This window comes from Panicum virgatum, chromosome 5K (assembly GCF_016808335.1).
Source record: "Panicum virgatum strain AP13 chromosome 5K, P.virgatum_v5, whole genome shotgun sequence".
Taxonomy (NCBI): Eukaryota; Viridiplantae; Streptophyta; class Magnoliopsida; order Poales; family Poaceae; genus Panicum; species Panicum virgatum.
In genome coordinates this window covers 10,208,337-10,231,093 of record NC_053140.1, presented here as the reverse complement: position 1 = coordinate 10,231,093, position 22,757 = coordinate 10,208,337, and the positions used below count along the sequence as shown (strand labels likewise).

Here is a 22,757-nt window from a genome sequence, read left to right as displayed (position 1 = left end):
TTAAGAACCACCATGAGCATGGAATCACATTTGCTCAATATATAATTAATTGTTGGAACACTTTGTCCGACCTGATGTTACAAATAGTAGATGTACATGTAGCAACTTTGATTGGTTGGGGGGGAAGCATACTTAAGAACCACCATGAGCATGGAATCACATTTGCTCAATATATAATTAATTGTTGGAACACTTTGTCCGACCTGATGTTACAAATAGTAGATGTACATGTAGCAACTTTGATTGGTTGGGGGGGGGGGGGGGGGGGGAAGCATACAACTTCATTTAGCTAGCTGCATGCTAGGTTTTAGGGAAATGAGAAGAAGCCTGATCATCCGACAGTTCTTGTTCTTGATTTAGTAACCATATAAATCAGGAAATGAATAAATTTTAGGTTGTTTATGTTGATGGCTATCATTCAAACAGACAGGAGGCTATATCTATTTCTTCTCTTCTTTTAGTTTGTTCATTCATGCAGGACCGACATACTACATATCTCTTTTAAAAGAGTATCCAGATTTTAGAAACAACTTTCAGTTAACCTGAAAGAGAAACCATGTACCCATGTGGCTTAGTTGAAAATTCTTTAATTTAAATGTTCCATTGGGATAGCATGAGCGTGCATCATTCTCAAGTTATTTTGCAATTACCTGAGGAGCTAAGGATACATGTCTGAACAAATCTCATGTGCTCCTCAATGTCTGAAATAGTTCAGGTAATTAAAAGAAGCAGCAAAGACACCTGAAAGAGCAAGACATTTACAAAGAAAGGTGGTCATCTGTAACTGTGATTTTTTTTTAATTTCTGCACCAAGCAATCCAATTTAATTTAGCAACCAGAAGAGAACATGATTCCAAAACAGTTAATTCATTTGGTTAGAATAAAATTGCATTGTCGCTCTACTTTTTACATCTAATTTAGCAAAAATTTTAGCATGCTCCTGTTACTGCTATAACCTGAACATGCAGAATATTTGTCCTACAAGTCAGCTATCCAACAAAACTTTGATTAGTGCAAACCATGCTCTGCAGACCCTATTTGATTCCCAGCACCAAACTGAGGTTATCCTATTTTCTTGGCCTGTTTGATTGACCCGACGCTAAAATCAAATAGGGTCTATGGAGCTGGCCTCCCAACACACTACAGGAAAGCTGATCATCAATCATGATTGGTCAATGTTTGGTTCACTACAATATTATGGAATCCGAATTGGTTTGACAACTGAGAACCATAAAAGTGAGAGGTCCAGCAATGCACTCACAATTTTGGTTTGGTTCATGGAAGATCAGACTACACATTGCTGAAGCAAAATAGTTCTACAAGCAAACAAGATGCCAAAAGGCATGGCCTAGTTATTCGAACATAACAACAAATGATCTCAATATGATGACTGATATTCTCATTTAACTCATGAATACACTGAATTAGGGGGAATATTAGATCACAGACAGCCGTTTTATAAAATCTAGGCAGCAGAGAGCAGGGTAACTTCATTTCAAAATCTAGCTGATGAACTGATCTCTGAATTACTACCTTGATCCATTTGCCGTATAGGTGAAGGTGTGTGATCATCACTTACTAAGCCAGGTCCTGCCTCTCCTGTAGATACGAACCAAGCCAAAGAAATGAACCCTAGCACAGTGCTGAAACAATCATATTTTTTTGTCAGTTTCATTAGAACAAGCAGAAGCGAAGGAGATGGACAGTAAATTAATAGTACCATTGCGAGCAGGTGAATGAAATAATCGCCATCTAATGGTCCAACCTAATGAGAACGTAGCTGACAAAAGTAGTAGTGTTAATTCCAAAAGGCAGTCGAACAAATATTCAAATATAGGTAAGAATTCGGACTGAAGAGGATGGTTGTTTGCTCACTTGTAGAGCCAAGTGTAGGACGGCAGGTTCATCTCGTAGAGCTGATGGAGGACCGTTTGTGTGGCCTTGTAGGTGGTAGTTGATGATGTTCTGCGCATCAGAACAATGGCAACTGATGATTCTTCTCTCAAATTAACCAACCCACACAACCAGAGCTAAGCGTATTGGATCATCTTCTGATAGTGAGACAATGCTAAACAAATAAGATCCAACAATATAAAACAGTAACTGTTCATGTTCAAAGAGAGCTACATAGAAGAGAGGAGAGATTAGAGGAGGCAGGGAAGATGAGGAGAGAGGATATGGAGAGGAACCTGGGCAGCTTCTCCCGTAGCATCGCAGCCGGCAGTGCCCTCTCCATCTTCCACACGCCCCTAGCGAACAACAGCACGGCGGCCACTGTGAGAAGGCGCTCCAGCACCTCCTTGCCCCGGTCAGGCTAGGCCATCGCACTCGAGCTTGTAGCTGGTCCCAAAGTCGAACCGCGTCTCATCGAACTCCAGCACGAGGCCGCCATCCTCGAGCTCGTAGATGGCACGCGTCTGCCGGAACCCGCCGATGCAGATGAAGGGCGCGGCGTCCTCTCCGACACCGTCCTCGCCAATGACAAGGCGGACAATCGGGGAGTCAACCCCGCTGAGTCCCGCGGGATCGTTGGAGCAGGCGAGGGCGAGGGCGGGGTAGAGCGGCTCCTCGATCTCCTCGATGCGGCTGACGTTGGCTTCGACGCGTGGGTGGCGCTTGAGTTCAAGCATCGCTCGGAGAGGCGCACGGTCGTCGGGGTTGTAGAGGTGGCCGCGGCGATGGGTCGTGCGGCGGCGCCGCGCGGCTCCCGGACTGCCAGGCCGTCGCAGATCTTGCCTCCTCCCCCTCTGAGCCGTGCCCCGCACCGGATCTGTATCCCGAGGGAGCAAGAGACGGCGGCGGGGAGCAGGAGGAGCGCTGGTGGAGACGGGGAGCAGGGGAGGCGGGTAGGAGAGCGAAGGGAGGGACTCAGCTCTGCAACTCCGGTCGCTTCTGCACCCTCCAGGCGCACGCCTCTCTCGCAGCCGCCCGCCGTGCCACCGCAGCTCTTGCCCCCGCCCGCGCGAGATCTGGCGGGCCGAGCCTGCCGAGGCCTCCGGTGCCATGCCCGAGCCCGGCCAGGGCCCCCGTGCCGGGGGGGGGGGGTGGTCGCCGGCTACCGCGCCGAGCACGGCCTCGCGAGATCTAGTGCGGGAGGCCCTGCAGCCGAGCTGGAGCCACGTGCAGGTAGAGGTGGGAGGGGGAGGGGGAGGCGAGGGCCGGGAAGGCGGAGGCTGGGGGCCGAGCTGGTGAGGCGGCGGGGGAGACGATGCGGCGGCGGAGAGCAAGATGGGAAGGGGAGGCGGAGGCGCGGGCGCGGGCGCGGGCGAGCAGGGGGAGCGGCGGCGGTGGCAGGGAGAGGAGAGGGAAGAAGAAGAGAGAGAGGTGTGGTAGGGTTTGGATTGGAGGAGGGGGGTTTCCGCAAAATGTCATGCGGGCGGTTTTTTTAAAAATGACAAGAATTCTCGATTTTTCTCTTCTTCACATTGAAATAAATTTTACAGAGAGGATCTATATGCAAAATAATCAAGCATCTGTACTGTTCCGGTCGGATGAGTTGAACTGCTCTATAATTTCAATAAACCATAAGGGTTTTTTTTTGCAAAACAGCCAGGGCGTGCGCTGATCGACACGCGTCCCTGCCGTACCCGCGAAGCGCGGTGGTGCGAGCACCAGCCAGCAGCTATTAACATTTTTCATTTTTCTTTCACATCAAACTAGCACCGGCCACTAGTCAGCCAGCTGTAATTTTATCTCACAGCAAACCACTAGGTGGTGCTGGTTTGCTGTGAGATAAAATGGCTGGTGTTAGTTTGCTGTGAGATAAAATTACTGCTGGTGGTTGGTGCTAGTTTGGTGTAAGAGAAAAATACTATCGGTTGATTGGAGAAGCAGCCAACAGAACATACATAGTAGTAGGTTCTCGTCGTTCCACTTGAATTTCTAACCTCGAAGTCGCGTGCTCCTCATTCATGCTCGTGCTGTGCATGCTTGATGCTTCTCTTCTCTTCTCAAACGAAACCCGATCACGTACATTCACACCAATGCAACAAGATGAGTCAAAGCTTCGGAGGCATACGCGTGGAGCTGGTAGAGTATTATACCCGGGCACAGCCGCACAGGTTGGCCGGTCCTGTGTCTCCGCCTGTACGCATCGTACGGCCTCCAAGTCGAATCCCACCCGGGACGATTCCGATTGTTCCGGAAGTCCCTGCACAGTAGGTCAAGGTCAACGGCCGGCTTGCCAGGAAAATACTTTCAGCTCTAGCCCACTGCCTAATTACGGTCTTTAAAAGGCGATCAGGATTAGGATGGAGACGGCGCGGCCAAGGCAAGCTGAACCATCATCATGGCCAAGAGGAGCTCTCCTTCCCTTCGCCGCGTGTTTGCGACGACGACGATCGCTCTGGCAGTCGTCTTCTCCGGCTCCGTCGTCGTCGACTGCTCGGAGGTCAAAGGTACGCGCGCATGGCGCGGCCAAATAGTAGTCGAGTGTATCGTGTTAGTATTTGTCGGGTACCACGATTAGGGACACCCTAATCGTAGTACTAAGATGGACCGGGATAAGGCGTGACGGGTCGTGCTTTTCAGCGACCGCGCGACCCTATCCTGTGACGGAAGCGCACCTCCGCTCCCAGCTGGCGCGCGTGCCCATCATGGCTGGTCAGCCGTGCAAAAGCATCTAGAGAAACTATCGCTTTCAGCTGACATCATCGCTGACATCACAATTACGAAATATGCATATTACCTTCAAATAAGCATAACTCTCTCATCACAAATTATATTTTAAATCTGTTTGCACCATTGTATTCTTTGTAAAAAGATCTACAAAACTAGATCCATATTTGGTATATTTTGAAGTTGTTTTATACAACTATCAATTTATGTTGAATATGTAATCACAATATATGTATAGTCTATGTAACAATTTGTATTATATTTTACAAATAATAACTTGTTCTTCATGTGCAATATAAGTATATGTATGTGTGTGTATAGAATATGTGATAACTTCTACTTTGTTACAATTTAAATAGAGATGATGTTTCCTTCAAATTTGTATATTTCTCTAGTCAAGGATCCGTTTTCAATTTTATTTGCACCATTGTATCTTTTTACAACAATATCTACAATATAATATCCATTTTGATATGTTTTGAAATCATTTGTATAGAACTATCTACTTATGTTGATTAATACAAATTTATACATGGACATGTAGCAATATATTTTGTACAGTGCCAACTTGTCTCCATCTCTCTGTTGATGTGTTTTTATTCCTGATCTAAACTTGTTAGTATCTACAACGTGTCAATTTTGGTTTTGTTGTTGTGGCAGTTTTGGTTTCGTGAAAGTGTCAACATATCTCCATCTCTCTGCCGATGTGTTTTTTCTGATCTAAACTTGCATATTATCCTGTATACACATGTCAATTTTGGTTCAATTGTTTGTAGCAATTTTGATTTTAGTGAAAGTGTCAACTTGTCCGGCGTGGCGGTAAGACCTCAAAAAAAAGCAACCACTGTTGCTACCAGGCGTTGTTGACACAGTTCCCGCTCTCTAATCAAGTATCCTTTAGAAAAAAGCAATTTGAGAGTTTGTTTTTTTTAGCCTCTCATCTGGGTACAGTTGTAGAATCTATTCATACATGCACGCACACCCACCCAACATACTCACGCCTCACAACACCCCACCTGTACAAACAAACCTACAACTACACTCAGATGTCAGATTTAGAAACCGCGTCCATCTTGAGATCACCGGAAGATTCCGTAGGCGACGGGCGTGTCGCAATCCCTTTGTGGCTCCACACGTGAGAGGCTGCAGACTTCAACTAGAAATTGTTAAAGGGAACTACTGTTCCCGGGTGAGACACCAGCGTCGAAACCAGGCTTCGAACGCGGGCGGGCAGGTCGCGCACCAGCGATCCTAGCCAACTGAGCTACGACTCAGTTCTCGAGTTTGTTGTTTGTTTTGATTGTACTTCCTATTTTTCATCAGGTGCTAACTTAGGAGTTTAAGGATCCAACTATTACTAAAAGGCAAGGGCGGCCAAGATCAAAGAGAATAAAGAATCCGCTGGGTCTGCAACTGAAAAAAAAATTCATGTGGCTATTATGGTTCTACTGAACATAATACAACAAATTGTCTATCCAAGCTGGCAAAGAAGCTTACAATAGAGTTATAGAATAAACGAGTTTATATAACAGCATAGGCCTTTTAGGATGCCGCTATTTGGGACAGTGTGTTTTTGGAGACAACAATATTTTGAGACACCTACAATTTATGTAACAGCATAGTCCTTTTAGGGATATCACTAGTGTGTCAAGTTGTGTCTTATTGGTGTATCAAGTTGTGTCTTATTGGTCTGTCAAGTTGTGTTTTGTTGTTGTGTCTAGTTATGTCTTATTGCTGTGTTCTATTGGAGACAAAAAAAATACTGATTTGAGACAATACTGATTTGAGACAATATTGTGAGGCAAAAAAGATAAAAAAGAAACATCTTCCATGCATCATTTTTTCCTTGCTTCGCCTTCCGATGCTTCCTCTATATCATCTTCCCCATTGATGTAGTATCTACCAGGTTTAGTGCAATTGTAAACCAATGCCCTGCTGCATCCGGTTCTATTTCATTTGCTTCATAGATTGGGAAGAGGACCTGAGGTTGTAAGGCACAACTTGATAGTTAGTTCATATGTAAGTTGATAGTTAGTATATCTAAGTTGATATTTAGTTCGTATGCAAGTTCGTATGTAAGAAAAAGAAAACACAAAATGTTTCAGGAGCATACCATGTCATATTTGTGGTTGTATCAGCATTGTGGGGGAGTTCCTTTGATATTTAGCTTTGAGCTGCAAAAAACATTATATGAATTATTAGTGAACTTGCAACATGCTGGTGAATAAGTTGATACATGTCCATAAGTGAAGTTGCTATTTGGGCAACATACAGATTGATACTCCCCGAGAAAAAGCTAGAAAAAAGGGGAGGGAGTGGGGGGTGGTCAGATGACTTACATCAAACTTCCCAAATTTAGAATCAGATACCCATATCCATTCCGGTGATTTGAGTTACCAAGCTTCGTGTCCAAACAGAAACTATTACTTCCGCAGATTGCTCTACAACATCACCGGTGTCGAGGGCATTCAAATACAAAATCTGCAGGTAGCATATGTATTGGTTGGGGGAGGCGGGAGGGGGTCAGATTATATAGTTGGCAAAAACAAACAACTTGCATTGTGTGAGTAAAAAAAAGATGATGCACCATACCGTTAGGAAAAGGAGGCAGCCTGATTTCCTTTCTCCTTGATTGAACTCTGTGATACCTTTAAACAACCTTTCAACCACAAGTCTGCGCCAATTATATTTTCTGATCTTTGCTGGATCTGCAATCTCATGGAAGGCCCACACACACAAAGTTGTGCTTGAAGTGGGGCACAAGAATGAGCTGATAGCGAACTCAAGCCAATACCACAACCACAATGTGTCACTGCTCTTTCCCTTTTCTAATAACCAATTTTCAGCTTCTGTGAATGATGGTGCTTTTTGATCATTTTCATGGTTGAAAAATTTATAGAATTCTTCATATGTATCAGAGAAGCTGTTCTTTGCATAATCAATATACTCTTCACCTATTGGGATCCCCAGTATCTTGTGGACAGCATGGTCATTGACCTTTATTCTGCCCCTGTAAGGTAATAAGGTATGATCAATTCGGATCTTGTGGCATCAAATCTTTTGATGAGCTAGAAAGATAACTTCCCTGGAACTGACCAACATTTAATCAAAAGTAGCCCCCCCAAAACCGACACATTGGATAGCCTTTTTCTGATCATCTTCTAGTGTGCCGTTGATAAATATGATCCTCCTAGCTGATTCCTTTTTCCTCAAATCCTGAACCATGGAAAAAACATGTGAAAAAAGTGCCTAGATACATTGTAGCACATTCCTATAAAATAACTTAATACTTACTAATATGCAACTTGACACTTTTGTATTCATATTTTGATACTGTAGATAAAAAGTGCCTAAATAATTTGACACAAAATTTACTTGGCAGTTTAAACTATATAAGTTGACATTGTATAATGATAATATTGATAATTTATATTTTGCTGAAACAAGTAACTTGAGACTTTGTAGCATGATATTACTTGCCGTCAAAAATAGGTGTTATGGTGTAACTTGCTGACAAAATAGACATTACAAATAATGAGATACTAAATTATTATTTGCAGAAACAAGAACTAATCCTGTATTCCCGTAATACCCTAGTCACCTAACAAAAAATACCATGATACCCATAGACTATGTCGCTGTCAAGCTATTCAACAAAAACTATTCCACATGTTGTTCAGAGATTAAGAAAAAACAACACAGGGCCAGGTAGGAAATGGACCGGGATAAGGCGCGATTGGTCGCGCAGTCGCATATAGCGTGACCTGCTCCCACATCTAACCTGAGCAGACGGAAGCGCACCTTCCTCTCCCCTGCAGCAAATTGCATAATGCAACAAATAAATCTAACAACAAGTTATGATCGAACGATTAAGGGATACAGACAAGAGAGACAGAGAGAGCTTGTTCATCATCTTTTAGTTTTCATTTACTGGTTGTGCTAGAAAAGAGGAAAACAAACAAGGAGAAAATGACACAAAAAAATAGTAACACATGACTTGACACTATTATATTGCTGAAATTGACATAACTATCAGAAAGTAAATTGACATAAGATGTATCATAAGTTGAATTTTTTTTATCCTCATTCAAAGGTCCCCGCAAGTTGGGTGGCAGCTACTAGCTTCTATAAAAAACATTAATAAATTGGGTTCCATGCATATTGGGTGCAAGCTATTAGGTCCCTCTAAAAAATAATATATCATGAACGGCTTACAAGGCGTGCCCTCTATCCTGCTTGCATTGCCTCTCCACTCGGCTCCCCCTGCCTATAGCTATGAACAAAATGCAACCATGTCTATGTTGAAGTTTTTTCACTAGTTACATGGGGGGTGAAAAGCCGTGCATGATATATTTGTGTTGGGGATTGCTACCTCTAGAGGTCCGGGCCTCTCGAGAGTTCCGAAAGGGTCAGCAGGCTCCTAATAGGCTTGACTTTAACCTTTGGTCCTGCAAACCGAGCCGGTGAATTCTACCTTTGTTGCAGGGCCGAGTCGCGAGCAAGCTGAAGGTCCAGGAGAGGTTCGAAAGGGAGAATGAACAATCAGGCCCGTCTTCGGGGATGAGGCGGTGACTCCGAAGACAGGCGTGAAGGTCATCTTTAGATCCAAGCACACACCGGGACAAGGTTAAGGACGTCAATGTGGCGTTCCGAAGGTGTCGAAAGCTCCGGTAACGACATGAAAAACATGATCATGTAGAGAAGTCCGACTTCAAATTTGGAAAGGAGATCTGTGTCAGTAACTTCAAATTTTTGCTTCCATGCTATGCTAGAAAGAAAAAGGTAAAAAATATCAAATAAAAATGCATTAGTTGTTTTATCAAAAGTTGCTATATAGCTGAGGATTAGCAACATATATATGCCAAGGATTAGCACCGGCGAGGGTTCAACAAGAAAAAAAGCAGTGTACGTGATCTAAAATAAATTGAAAAAAAGATGTTGCATGTTGTATCAAAATAGAAAATAAATTTCTGAATAAGTTGATACATGGTCTATATAAGTTGCTACATCTCAGATAAAATAAATTGTACAGATATAAAGACTAAATTTCTCCATGTTCAGAAAAATGGGCATCTCCCATATAGGTTCAGCATACGTTCTAATCTTAAAAACTACACATTATAATCTTAGGAAAACAACCTACAATTTTTCACGAGTTATAAACACAAAATTGCACTTACATCTCAATACATGATGAGTTCTAATCCAAAAATTATAGCAGAAAACTCAAGCACACAGGGTACATTAGGATCTAATCCAAAAAAGCATCTGAATCACACTATACAGTTTCTGAATAAAAAAATAATAGAGATGCTATGTCACAAGGAGCATATCGCACATCACACAAAATCTAATTTAGAAAAAAACATCTAAAAATTGCATTGCTCACTGCATATGGCACATCATATTGAATAAGAAAAATTGCACAGAGATGCTATGGCACAGGTAGCACAAGCCCAAACAAGCATCATCATACGACCAAAGAGACATAAACATTATCGCTCAGGGAAGCACATCACACCTCGCAGGCATCACATATATAAGCATAATTGCACTTATGTCTCTACATGACTAGCAGTAGCATAAGTAGCACATGGAGCATGCGGAAGGTTGGGAAGAGGGACTCACCTTGATTTGTCGTCGGGCCCGTCGGGGCCGGAGGATGCCGTGCATCAGGGTGCGCGCCTCCGCCTCCTCTCCTCCGATGCTCATGGATGTTGGCCTGCTTGGGGGAGTCACCGCCTCCAGGTCAAGCCCAGCTTGACGTCCTTGTTCTCACACGAACCGTGGCTTTCTCAGGTCCTCTCCGCTGCCGGCATGGAGTCTGCAACCACCAATCTCCCTCGCCGTTGCTCCGCCACACAACTACCATCTTCGAGGTGGCGTCGCAGCCCGTGGTTTCTTCCGAGCCCTCCTCTCCATCGCCGGCATGAGCCCTGCCGCACAGCTACTGCAGCTCCACCCCGCAACTGCCGCCTCCCCTCTCGTCGATGGAGGCATCGATTCCTTCCAAACGAAGGAAGCCGTCTCGATCTGATCTGATCTGTAATAGCCAGCGCGGTCTAGTATGAAGGCCGGTCTGGATGGGTGCGTTGGGTAAAAGGCCGATGGCCTGCTGGGCCGAGGAGTCACGCAGTCGCGCTCCGGCGCGACCAGTCATCCCTTAGACTTTACGTACTAAGATCACTCTGAAAAATGCAAACACATGTTAAGTGACTGAGCCCACGAAGGCCCACGGCCTGCTTCCCATCCGGAAGAAAGGAAAGGACTCAAAGAAGCCCAGCGTGCGGCCCATTCGCATCCCCCTCGAACCCGCGGGACGATCTCTGCCTCGCTCGAGGGTCCCCGTCGAGACCCCTCGACTGCGCCCCGCATCTCTGACTCGCTCAAGGCTGGCGCACCTACCCTCGAGCGGGCAAAACATCTCCGCCTCGCTCGAGGGTAGCAAACCTACCCTCGAGGGAGTAACCCATCTCCGCCTCGCTCGAGGCCACCTCTCGGCATAAGGGACAAATGGTCCTGCCGCTCACCCGCCCGTCGTACGAAGGCATTAAAGGCCAGCCACTCCACCACGGCACCCAGGACAGGTGGCGTCGGGCCACCATTCCCACAGTGGATGTGACCGGGGTCCCATCCGTTGACTCTGGTCACCGCTCCGCCATCCCGGATGCTGTAGCAACACTGTGGGACCTGCGACGCGAGACAAGACAGGCTCGGCACTGCTCCCGTTACTATTCTGCCTACACCGACCAACCGGACCCGCCTCCTGCTGGTGAAGGGGTCCGACGACGTCACATATCCTTCAGAGAGGGGCGCTCAGCACACACGGACGGAGTCCCGAACCTCCCCCCTTGGGGAGTCCGGGACCTCCACGTGTCCCCCGGACCTCCTAGTGTGCCCGCCCGCATTCCGACCAGGGGGTCCGGGGTCGCCGCGCGCCCCGCTACCGCTGGTGCATGCAGGACCCTAGTCCGCAGCGACGACGGGCTACGCCACCTGCAGCGGCTGGCAGGACGACCGGTGCAATCTTCGTAGGACCAAGGACGATATCCAGGACGACTGCGACGCCCACCGCCATGCCCTACAATGTACTTTCTACAGTATCCGACCACTGTACCCCCGCGATTCGGGGGAAAACGACGACTTCCACGCTCCCCCACTCATGTGCGCTGCCCCTCCTTGTGACTATAAAAGGGGAGGGCGGGCTTCTCCTCTGACCCCCCCCCCCGCTCTGAGGACGCTCAGACGCTTCTGGGCCTCAGCCACTGCGATCTCCTACATTCACGACCATCGCCACACTCGACTCTTCTTCTAGCAGAGACTTGGGAGCTTCCCTCCCTCTCTCGCCTCGCTTATACCCCCTACTACAAGCCCTCCGGGTGTAAGATAATACGGTGCCCTCGCACACCCCCTTTGCTGGACGTACGGCCCCGCGGCCGGAACCAGGATAAACCGTGCGTTATTGTGTTGCCTCTTGCATCATCATCTGGGACGAGAAAACACATAACATTTACTCGTTGGGATCCGGGCCCCCGGGTCGGGACACCGACAGTTGGCGCGCCAGGTAGGGGCGAATGCGTGACATTTTCTCTCTTGTTCTCATTTGATCTCCAGGGATGGTGAGCAGATCCAACCCATACCCCATGGGCGTCTCGGATCTGCTCCCAGCGGGACACGTGATCTGGTTTGGGAGCCTCGAGTTCAGGGCAACCGGTAACGGTTACCTCCTGTAGCTCCTCCCGCCTAGACACAACCCCGTCACTCCGACTCCACCGGCCCAGCGCAACAGGCGCTCGGGCCCGCGTTCGCGACAAGCACGCGCGGAGCGGCGTCGTGCGGCACGCCACAGCTCCCCCACACGGGTTGAGGCTGGCATGTCGCGACTCAGCATCACAGCCAACGGGGCCACCACTTCGTCATCACGTGCCTTGGCGCCATCTGCGCCGGCACCGTCATCTGCTGCAGCACCAACGCAACCCAGGGGGGACTCGACCTCGCCGTCGCCCTTCCCCTTCGGGATGCGCAATGCTGCGACCTACGCTTCTTCGATCAACACTAACTTCATCGTGTACGAGGATCTGCCGGGTCATCATCTCTTGTTGATCCGCAGCCTCATCGTGTCGTCTCCTAACGAATCCTACCCCGAGTCGGTGAGCTCAATCACCGACGATGTCAACTTCTTCATGAACAACTTCACGGCCGAGGAGGCCGAGGACTACTCCGGGGTTCGCGACCCCGATGCTCTCCGCTCGTTCCAGCTAGCGACGGCCTACTGCCTCACCTGCTCTGAAGACTCTAGCGAGGGGGATTACGATCCTGCCCGGGAGTGCTTCATGGTCCAGCTCGCGGACGGGCAAGACGACAACATTCCGGGCGACGACGGGGACGGCGGAGCGGACGCGCAGGCGAACCAACCTTTGGTGCTGCCTGCAGCCCCTTCTTCTTTATCAAGTTCGGTGGCACGACAAGCTCAGCTGGCGCAGCTCAAGGAGCTTCAAGCTAAGCTTGATGAGCAGCGTCAGCAAACCCAGGAGCTGCGCACCGCACTCGCGCAGCAGCGTACTGCGCGTGGTGCACATTCCCAGGCAGCGGGACGCGTTGCCCGGGAGCACATCCTGGTCGACAACAACGTCGACAAATCTCCGGAACTGAAGACGGCCGGCGAAAAACTCATCACTGCGGCCTATCAACTCCAAGCTATGCCCGAGCCATCGACGCCTTCGGGCCGCATCCTACGCCGCGAGGTACAGGAGCTCATCGAGCAAGCTGCTGTGCAGCAGGCCGAGAGTTCTGCGTCTCGTATGCGCTCGAAAGCCCCGGAGCAGCCTGGTGGGACTGCGCACATGGACCGTGAGGTTTCTGTGCACACACCACCAGCAGGGAAGGGCAAGGCAGCCGTAGCCCCCGGTGCGAAGGCACCCTCGGTGCACGAGCGCATCGGGAGAGTTCCCGTAAGGGAGCGAATCCGTGACATGCGCGGGCACGCCGGCGACGGCGATGCCCGCTGCATCATCGATGGCAGGAGGTACACCCCTCGACGGGGTGGACGCTTCGACCCCGAGCACGACAGGGGTGAGTCACCGGAGCCTCCGGGCACCCGGGTATTCAGCCGGGAGATTCGAACTGTTTCTTTTCCCCCGCGCTTTCGATAACCCAACACCCTCGTAAAGTACTCGGGCGAGACTGATCCTGCAATCTAGCTCAACGACTACCGCCTAGCGTGCCAGCTAGGCAGCGCGACGGAGGACGCGGTCATCATCCGCAACCTTCCTCTTCACCTTGCCGACGCCACACGAACGTGGCTCGAGCACCTGCCTGCGGATCAGATCCACAACTGGGCCGACTTGGTCCAGATCTTCGTGGGCAATTTCCAGGGCACGTACGTGCGTCCTGGGAACTCCTGGGACCTCAAAGGGTGGTGCCAGAAGCCCCGCGAGTCCCTGCGTGACTATGTGCGACGCTTCTCCAAGCAATGCACTGAGCTCCCCAGCATCACCCATGTCGAGGTCATCAACGCTTTCCTCGAGGGTACGACGTGTAGGAACCTGGTGCACGAGCTTGCGAGGAGCCGACCCGTCAACACCAATGAGTTGTTCATCGCCGCCACCAACTACGCCGCGGAGGGCAGCAACGTCAAGCCCAACGCCCCCGCCAAGAAACAGAAGCAGGGAAGGAAGGGAAAGAAGCCGGTCCCACCGAACCAGCGCGGGTCGGGGCAGGCAGAGGACTCCGAGGAGGCCTTTGCTGTCGCCCCAGACCGCAAAGGATCTCGAGGTCCCCCTCGAGGCGGTGGTGGCCAGTTCGACGACATGCTTAAGAAGCTGTGCCCTTACCACAAGGGCCCGGTCAATCATACTCTTGAACGATGCGAAATGCTCAAGAAATACTACAACCGCGTCGCGCATCGCGACGAAGACAAGAAGAAGGATGCTGGCGACAAAGGTGGAGATGACGAGTTCCCCCCGGTGGAGAACGCCTTCTTCATATTTGGAGGAGCAACGACGAACATGACCTCTCGGCAGTGCAAGCGCGAGCGCCGGGAAGTCTTCTCCGTCACCAGGGCCACGCCATCCTACCTCGATTGGTCGAAGGATACCATCTCCTTTGGCTGCGAGGACCACCCCGACTACGTCCTGCATCCGGGACGGTATCCGCTCGTTGTCGATCCCATCATCGGCAACACCCGCTTCTCCAAGGTGCTCATGGACGGAGGCAGCAGCCTCAACATCATGTACGCCCACACCTTGGAGCTCATGGGGATCGGACTGGACAAGCTTCGCCCCAGCAAGTCGCCATTCCACGGCGTTGCGCCGGGGAAGTGAGTCCAACCCCTCGGCCAGATCGATCTGCCTGTATGCTTCGGCACAGCAGCCAACTTCCGCAAGGAGGTACTCACTTTCGAGGTGGTGGGGTTTCGAGGATCCTATCATGCCATCCTTGGTCGTCCTTGCTACGCCAAGTTCATGGCCGTCCCCAACTACACCTACCTCAAGCTGAAGATGCCGGGTCCAAAGGGCGTCATCACCATCGGCTCTTCGTTCGAGCACGCCTACGAGTGCGACGTCGAGTGCGTTGAGCACGCAGAGGCTCAGGCGGAGGACGAGGCCCTCGCAGCCACCCTCGACAAGCTGGCAAGCGAGGCCTTGGACTCTACGTACCGACACGCCGAGAGCTTCGAAACCACCGAGGGCATCAAGAAGGTGCCCCTTGACCCGAGCCACCACGACGACAAGGCGTTGCAGATCAGCGCCACCCTCGACAGCAAATAGGAAGTGGTGCTCGTCGATTTTCTCCGCGTCAATGCTGACATCTTCGCGTGGAGCCCCTCGGATATGCCTGGCATACCAAGGGAGGTCGCCGAGCACACCCTTGATGTCCGACCCAACTCCAAGCCGGTGAAGCAGCGCCTGCGACGCTTTGACGAGCTCAAGCGCCGGGCGATTGGCGAGGAGTTGCAGAAACTTCTGGCGATCGGATTCATCAAAGAGGTATTCCATCCCGAGTGGCTAGCTAATCCAGTATTAGTGAAGAAAAAGGGTGGAAACTGGAGGATGTGCGTAGATTACACTAGTTTAAACAAGACATGACCGAAGGTTCCCTTTCCTTTGCCACGAATTGATCAGATTGTAGATTCTACTGCGGGGTGTGAACTTTTATCCTTTCTTGATGCCTACTCTGGTTACCACCAAATCAAGATGAAAGAGTCCGACCAGCTCGCGACTTCTTTTATCACGCCTTTCGGCATGTATTGCTAGGTTACGATGCCCTTTGGCCTCAGAAACACCGGAGCTACATACCAGCGGTGTATGCTCCACATTTTCGGAGACCATCTCGGGCGGAGCGTAGAGGCATATGTTGATGATATCGTTGTAAAATATAGGAAGGCGGATGACCTGGTTGCCGATCTCAGGATCACATTCGATTGCCTACAGGCCAAAGGGGTAAAACTCAACCCCGAGAAGTGCGTATTCGGGGTGCCTCGAGGCATGCTCTTGGGCTTCATTGTCTCCCAGCGGGGCATCAAACCCAACCCTGATAAAGTCTCGGCCATCACTCGGATGGGACCGATCCGAGACCTAAAGGGGGTACAAAGGGTCATGGGATGCCTAGCGTCCCTCAACCAGTTCATCTCGTGCCTCGGCGAGAAAGGCTTGCCCCTGTATCGACTTCTGAGGAAAACCGAGCACTTCACGTGGACCCCCGAAGCTCAAGAATCCCTCGAAAGGCTGAAGGCATCTCTCACTCATGCTCCCATTCTCACGCCACCCATGGACGGCGAGCCCCTCTATCTGTACGTGGCTGCGATGACCCAAGTGGTCAGCGTAGTGATCGTGGTCGAAAGACAAGAGGAGGGCCATGCTCTGCCCGTCCAACGGCCGGTATACTACATCAGCGAAGTGTTGTCTGAAACTAAGACACGCTATCCGCAGATTCAGAAGCTGCTCTACGTAATGGTTCTGGCTCGGCGCAAGCTGTGCCACTACTTTGAGGCCCATCCCATCTCCGTGGTCTCGTCTTTCCCTTTGGGAGAGATAGCCCGCAACCGAGAAGCCGAGGGAAGAATTGCCAAATGGTCTGTGGAGCTGATGGGAGAAACTCTTACCTACGCCCCTCGCAAAGCAATCAAGTCCCAAATCCTGGCCGACTTCGTGGCTGAATGGACGGACATTCAACTGCCCCCACCGCAAATCCAGGGCGAATGCTGGAATATGTACTTCGACGGGTCGGTGATGAAAACCGGCGCCGGCTCTGGCCTCCTCTTCATCTCACCCCTCGGAGAACACATGCGGTACGTGGTACGTTTGCATTTCCCTGCGTCTAACAACATGGCGGAGTACGAGGCCCTCCTCAGTGGCCTCCGCGTCGCCATCGAGCTCGGCGTCAAACACCTCGAAGTGCGTGGAGACTCTAAACTCGTCGTTGACCAAGTAATGAAGGAGTCTAGCTGTCACGACCCGAAGATGGAGGCGTACTGCAATGCAGTGCGCCGCCTCGAAGACAAGTTCGACGGCCTAGAGCTCAATCATGTCCCGCGCAAGTACAACGAGGACGCCGACGAATTAGCCATGATCGCGTCGGGGCGAACCACCGTCCCCCCGAACATCTTCGCTCGCGACATCACCAAGCCCTCCGTCGAATTCAAGGATCCGAACGAGCCAGGCCCCTCGTCCGCTGGGCCCTCCGGCGGGAACCCCCTGGCGGACGAGGACGAGCCCATGGACATTGACTTCGGGACCACCTCCGCGGACGAGGCTGAGGCAATGGAAGTTGACGAGGCCCCCACTTCGCGAGATTAGCGCGTCCAGTACCTCGACTGGATGATTCGAGGGATTCTACCCTCGAACCGCTCCCAGGCGCAGCGCCTCGCCAGGCGGGCCAAGTCCTTCGTCGTAATCGACAACGAGCTACACAAGCGCAGTCCCTCGGGTGTCCTGCAACGATGCATCCCCATCCCCGAGGGCAAGGAGCTGATCCACGACATCCATGCTGGTATATGTGGCCACCACGCTGCGCCGCGCACCCTCGTGGGTAACGTGTTTTGGCAAGGTTTTTACTGGCCCACCATGGTCGCCGACGCCACTGACATCGTGCGGCCCTGCGAGGGTTGCCAGCACTACGCTCGAAAGATACACCTCCCGGCCCATGCTCTGCAGACCATCCCCATCACGTGGCTGTTTGCCATGTGGGGACTGGACCTCGTCGGTCCGCTGCAGAAGGCGCCCGGGGGCTTCACCCACTTGCTGGTGGCAGTCGACAAATTCTCCAAGTGGATCGAGGCTCGACCCATCGGCAAGATCAAGTCCGAGCAAGCAGTTCTATTCTTCACCGACATCGTCTTCAGGTTCGGGGTCCCGAACTCGATCATCACCGACAACGGCACCCAGTTCACAGGCAAGAAGTATTTGGCATTCTGCGACAGCTTCCACATACGTGTGGACTGGTCGGCTGTGGCACACCCACAGACGAACGGGTAAGTGGAGCGTGCCAATGGCATGATCCTCCAAGGACTGAAGCCGAGAATCTTCAACAAGCTGAACAAATTCGGCCGAAGATGGCTCACGGAGCTACCCTCGGTCATTTGGAGCCTTAAGACGACCCCAAGCAGAGCCACAGGCTTTACCCCGTTCTTTCTCGTCTATGGCGCCGAGGCCATTCTCCCCACTGACTTGGAGTACGGGTCGCCAAGGCTCAAGGCATACAAAGAGCAACAAAGCCAGCGAGCTCGCGAAGACTCGTTGGACCAAGTGGACGAGGCTCGAGATGTGGCACTCCTACACTCTGTGCGCTATCAGCAATCTCTACAAAGGTATCAGGCGCAGAGAGTCCGGCGCCGAGACCTCGAAAAAGGGGACTTAGTGCTGAGGCTTCGACAGGACAACAGGGGCCGCCACAAGCTCTCACCTCCATGGGAAGGACCGTACATAATCGCCGGGGTGATCAAACCCGGCACGTACAAGCTGGCAAATGAAAAAGGCGAAGTCCTCACGAACGCTTGGAACATACAACAGCTACGTCGCTTCTATCCTTAAAATTTCAAGCTATTTGTACATCGTTTGTACTCGCTTTTTCCATTTCCCGAAATAATAAAGAAGTACGCTTTGCTTGTTTATTATTTGGGAACCCTCCGGGCCCTCGAAGGCTCGGATGCGCACGAACACTGAGGTACGCCTGGCTTTACCCTCGGCAAAGCCAGGCCTCCCTCGGGGGCTACTTCGGGGGGAACCCCCGAACGTCCCCAAAAATCGCCAATGTTTTTTCGAAATATTTCCGTCTCGCCCCTCACCACCCCACGCCTACGTTGCTTATGAACGCAAAATTCCTCGCAGACGTTCATCTAAGTCGCATACAAGAACACGGAAATAAAGTAAAGAAACATAGGCTCGAACGAACAAGGCCTCGATGGGCCACACAGTCGATTTAACGAAAATAAACCTCTTATATTCATAAGGTACGGTTACAAAGTGCTACTACAATAATCACTAATCTATTACATGGGCTTCGAGGCCCAGTTTTCCTACAGGCTACCATCCCCCCCTTACGGGCCCTCAGTGGCGTCGAATTCGGCGATGGGAGGGATGTCTGCTTCGAGCTTCTTGGCGAGGACGGTGGCGAACTCCTCCGTGGCAGCGTCGGCTTCGTCCATGATGGCCGACGCGGCGTCCGCATCAGCATCATCAGGAACTACGTACCCCGACGACACCCTCTGGAGATCCATGAGGTAGTGTGTCGAGGCCACGGCGAGGGCCTGCAGGACACCGAGACGAAAGGTGCTCTTGGCGTGTTCGGCAATCCGGCCGCCTAGCACGCGCAGGCGGCTGATCACCGAACTGCCCGAGATGGTACCCTCCCCCTCAAGCTCTTGACACATGCTCACGGTGGTTTGCTCCAGCTCAGCAAACTCCATCTGCGCCGCCGTGAGCTCGGTGTGGACCGCTTCCTTCGCCGCGGACTCGTCCGCCATTTACTGCCTCAGCTCTGAGCAAAGGAAATCAACGTCAGCTACGAAAACAAACAAATCGACGAAAACTCGAAGGTACTCACCCGTGGTGTTCCTCTGTGCCTCCTCCCTCTAGGCTCGGGCGGCCTCTTCGAGCGAGGACAAGGAGGCTTCCTTCTCCCTAAGGGCGGCCCCCACGTTCTGGAGGGCCACCTCCTTCCCCTCGAGGGCCTCGCCCATTTCCCGAAGGGTCACGGTGAGCGCAGCTACGGCCACCTCGTTGTGGAGGAGCTCGGTCTTTTGCTGCTCGAGCGATGCCCCGAGGCGCTGTAGCTCAGCGCTCTGCGCCTCGGCTTCCCGAGTCTTCTCCTCGAGCACCGTCCGTAGGCGTTGCAGCTCGGCAGCTTGCGCCTCGGCCTCCCGGGCCTTCTGCTCCACTGCCGCCTTCTGGACGTCCCGCTCACCGTTAACCCGCGCCAGATCCTCCTCCAACGCATGCTGACACGCTCCCAGATCTGCCATTTTCGTGTTGGCTTCGATGTTCTTGAGCACCAGCTCGGCGTTTTGCTGCCCGAGCTGGCTCATCTGGGAGTACATCCGGGTCATCTCGGTGCTCTTTTCGCGTGAGATTTCCCTCAGCCGATGCAAATGGGAGGGCGTGGGTGAAGACACGTTAAAACCATACCGAACCCGAGCAATTTTCAGGGTAAAGCATTTACCTAGCTGACCTGGTAATCCGCCCCCTGATGGAGCTGGAACGCGCGGTCGAGAGCTTGTAGGATCTCGCGGCTGACGCCAAGCTGCGTGTTCCAGGCTTCCTCCTCCTCTTGCTCTTTGCGGAGGAACTCCGAGGGGAGCTCGGACGGGACGATTGCCCCGTGATGGCGCCCCTCGGACGCCCCCGCCTCGAGCATGTCCGCGCTGGCCGATGCGAACTCGGCAATGTGCGCGGCGGCGCTTTCCGCAGCAGCGGGGTCGATGTCCATCGAGTCCCCGTACTCCTCGCTGTTGTCCGGCAGCTCCACCACCGCCGCCACGCTCCCTTGCACCGTTGGTGCGGGCACTACCGCGACAATACCCTCGTCCCGGGCCTCGGTGGGCTCCGAGACGGGGGCCCCTTCTGCCCCCGGCGCCCTCAACACTGTCTCCTCCTCTGCGACGCCCTCGCCCTCGGCCCTCGGGGGCTCGAGGACGAGGGTCTCCTCCTCTGCTTGGTCGGTAGGGCGCTCCTGTGTGCCCCCGCCAGTCTCTCCCCCTGTATCAGGTCGGGCGGCGCTGGCCGCGTTGCCCCGACCGGCCTCGACTTCTATGTCCGGCCGGGCGGCGCCATCCACACCGCCCCGGCCGGTCTCCTCGGCGTCGTCAGCCTGAGCGGCTGCTTCAGTGCCGCCTCGGCTGACATCGCCCTCCTCCTCCTGTGCTCGGGCTTGCTGGGCCACCTGGCCCCCCCGAGCCACGGCCGCCCGCAGCTTCGCCGCCTCCGCCACGAGGTCCACAGCAGGCAGGGGCTGCGGCGCCGTGTGCGACGTGCTGCGTGCCCCGGTCTTGAGGGCCTTAGCCGAGGCAAGCTGCACCGCATCCTTGGCGACGGCCCCGGGGCTGAAAATCGAGAAACACAAGTTGAGGACAACAGGATCGAGAAATCGACCAAACACGCAACAAAAACAAAACCCAAGTTTACTTACCCGGATCGAGCACTCATGCTCCGCTTCCTCGTGGCGCTTCTTCAGGCCTGCGGCACCGTGCCGCCCCTCGAAGATTGCCCCGAGGGCGCCCCCCTCATGTCGGCCTGGTGACTCGAGGCTGCCAGCACGGACGACTCCGTGCCCGCCGCAGACTCGTCGCCACGGACAAGCACCTGGGGTGCGGGCTTCTCCACACCCGCCGTCGGAGGGGATGACTCCCGCTCCGCACCCTCGAGGGACAGACCCGCTGATGGCTCCACCACGACCCTTGTCTCTTCTGCCGCTGCCGGCGCCCCCTCATCGGCATCCCACTCATAGGTGGGCGGGGGGCTCGTGCCCGCAGCTGCCCCGTCGTCCCTCAGAGCGTAGTCCTCGGCATCCGAGGCCTCCTCCTCGTCCTCCTCCGAGGACTCGGGCGTGGCGGGACATGGCTTCCCCTCCGCGCGAGCAAGCTTGCACGCCTTGTCGTGACTCGCCTTCCTTTTCCTCTTCTCCGCCGCGTCCTTCCGCCTTTTCATCTTCTCCGCGTGGAGGCGGTTGATCTGGCGTAGCTCTGGGACCGGGGGCTTCGAGGCGCCGCACCTCGACCCCTGCAAAGTACGCCCGAGATGGAGTCAGAAAAAGGGGGCTACACAACACACAGCGGATTCAGAATAAAAACTTACCAGAGAGATGTACCCCGGCTCGGGGCGCATCTTGATCCTCCAAAGATCGTCGGGATTTTGGGGGAACTCCGTCACCACATACTTTGCCCTCCGGGCGGCGGTGGTGTGGGAGAGCAGCTTGAACGATGTCCTCGAGCCCTCCACCTGACTCCCGGGGTTGAGCTGGAAGATCGACAGGGCCCTTTCCACGAGAGGGATCACCCTCTGCCGGTGGAAATTTGCGATGACGGCCGCTGCCGTCAACCCCTTCCTCGCCAGATGCGCCAGCGCGTCGGTGAGGACTTCGAGCTTGTCTTGTTGTGCCGGGGGCGACACCCCCAGTACCACTTCGGCGGTCGCTCCCGAAGAACTCTGTTGGTGAACACCGGGAGCGCGCCATGGTAGTTCCGAAGGTAGAACCACCCTCGGCTCCACCAGGCGTTGTTTGTTGTCATCTTGCTGTGGATGTAGAGGTTCCTCCGGGAGTGACGCACGTGGAACGTCAGGCCGCCGGCGCGCGCGAACCGCCTCGGTTGGCCCCGCCCGCTCTCGATGAAGAGTTCGCCGCGGAACAGGTGGATCCAGAGATCCCAGTGCACCTCTATCCCAAGGTACCCCTCGCAGACGGCGACGAAGACCGCCGCCTGCGAGATGGCATTGGGGCTGAAGTTGTGCAGCTCCGCTCCGTAATAGTCGCACAATGCCCGCATAAACCTGCAGACAGGGACGCCGAAGCCTCGCTCGTGAAGGCGCACGAAGCTCACGACGTAGCCTTGCGGGGGCTTCGGCTCGGTCTCCTCTGGCCGCGGGGCAATCCACGCCGGCGCCCCCGAGTCGGAAATCCGTGGCAGTAGCCGGTCGGCGACCAACTGC

The 22,757-nt window shown here is 52.9% G+C and overlaps 2 protein-coding genes and 1 long non-coding RNA gene across 5 annotated transcripts in view; 1 reads left to right on the top strand and 2 right to left on the bottom strand.

The window, feature by feature from the left end:
* On the bottom strand, positions 1–2,179 carry LOC120706213. Of its 3 annotated transcripts, XR_005688229.1 has the most exons (4): positions 1,876–2,179; positions 1,721–1,780; positions 1,534–1,643; positions 1–741 (listed from the first exon to the last, which is right to left on the bottom strand). It is a non-coding gene; the product is annotated as an uncharacterized LOC120706213 (long non-coding RNA). The 3 variants fall into 3 exon arrangements; XR_005688228.1 differs by having other exon boundaries at positions 162–1,643; XR_005688230.1 differs by having other exon boundaries at positions 162–1,599.
* Positions 2,180–3,256, bottom strand: LOC120709679 (the record flags this gene model as incomplete). Its single annotated transcript, XM_039995350.1, is given in 2 exon segments — positions 2,180–2,321; positions 2,323–3,256. Coding segments are annotated over 2 exon segments (825 nt in total), but the record flags the coding sequence as incomplete, so codon positions are not given.
* An 835-nt stretch (positions 3,257–4,091) lies between these two features.
* Positions 4,092–22,757, top strand: part of LOC120706212 (formin-G-like) — a 28,799-nt gene continuing 10,133 nt past the window's right edge. Inside the window, exon 1 of the mRNA XM_039990793.1 lies at positions 4,092–4,397. Coding sequence (XP_039846727.1) covers positions 4,289–4,397 — 109 coding nt within the window. The 5' untranslated portion in view covers positions 4,092–4,288. The remainder of the gene's footprint in view (positions 4,398–22,757) is intronic.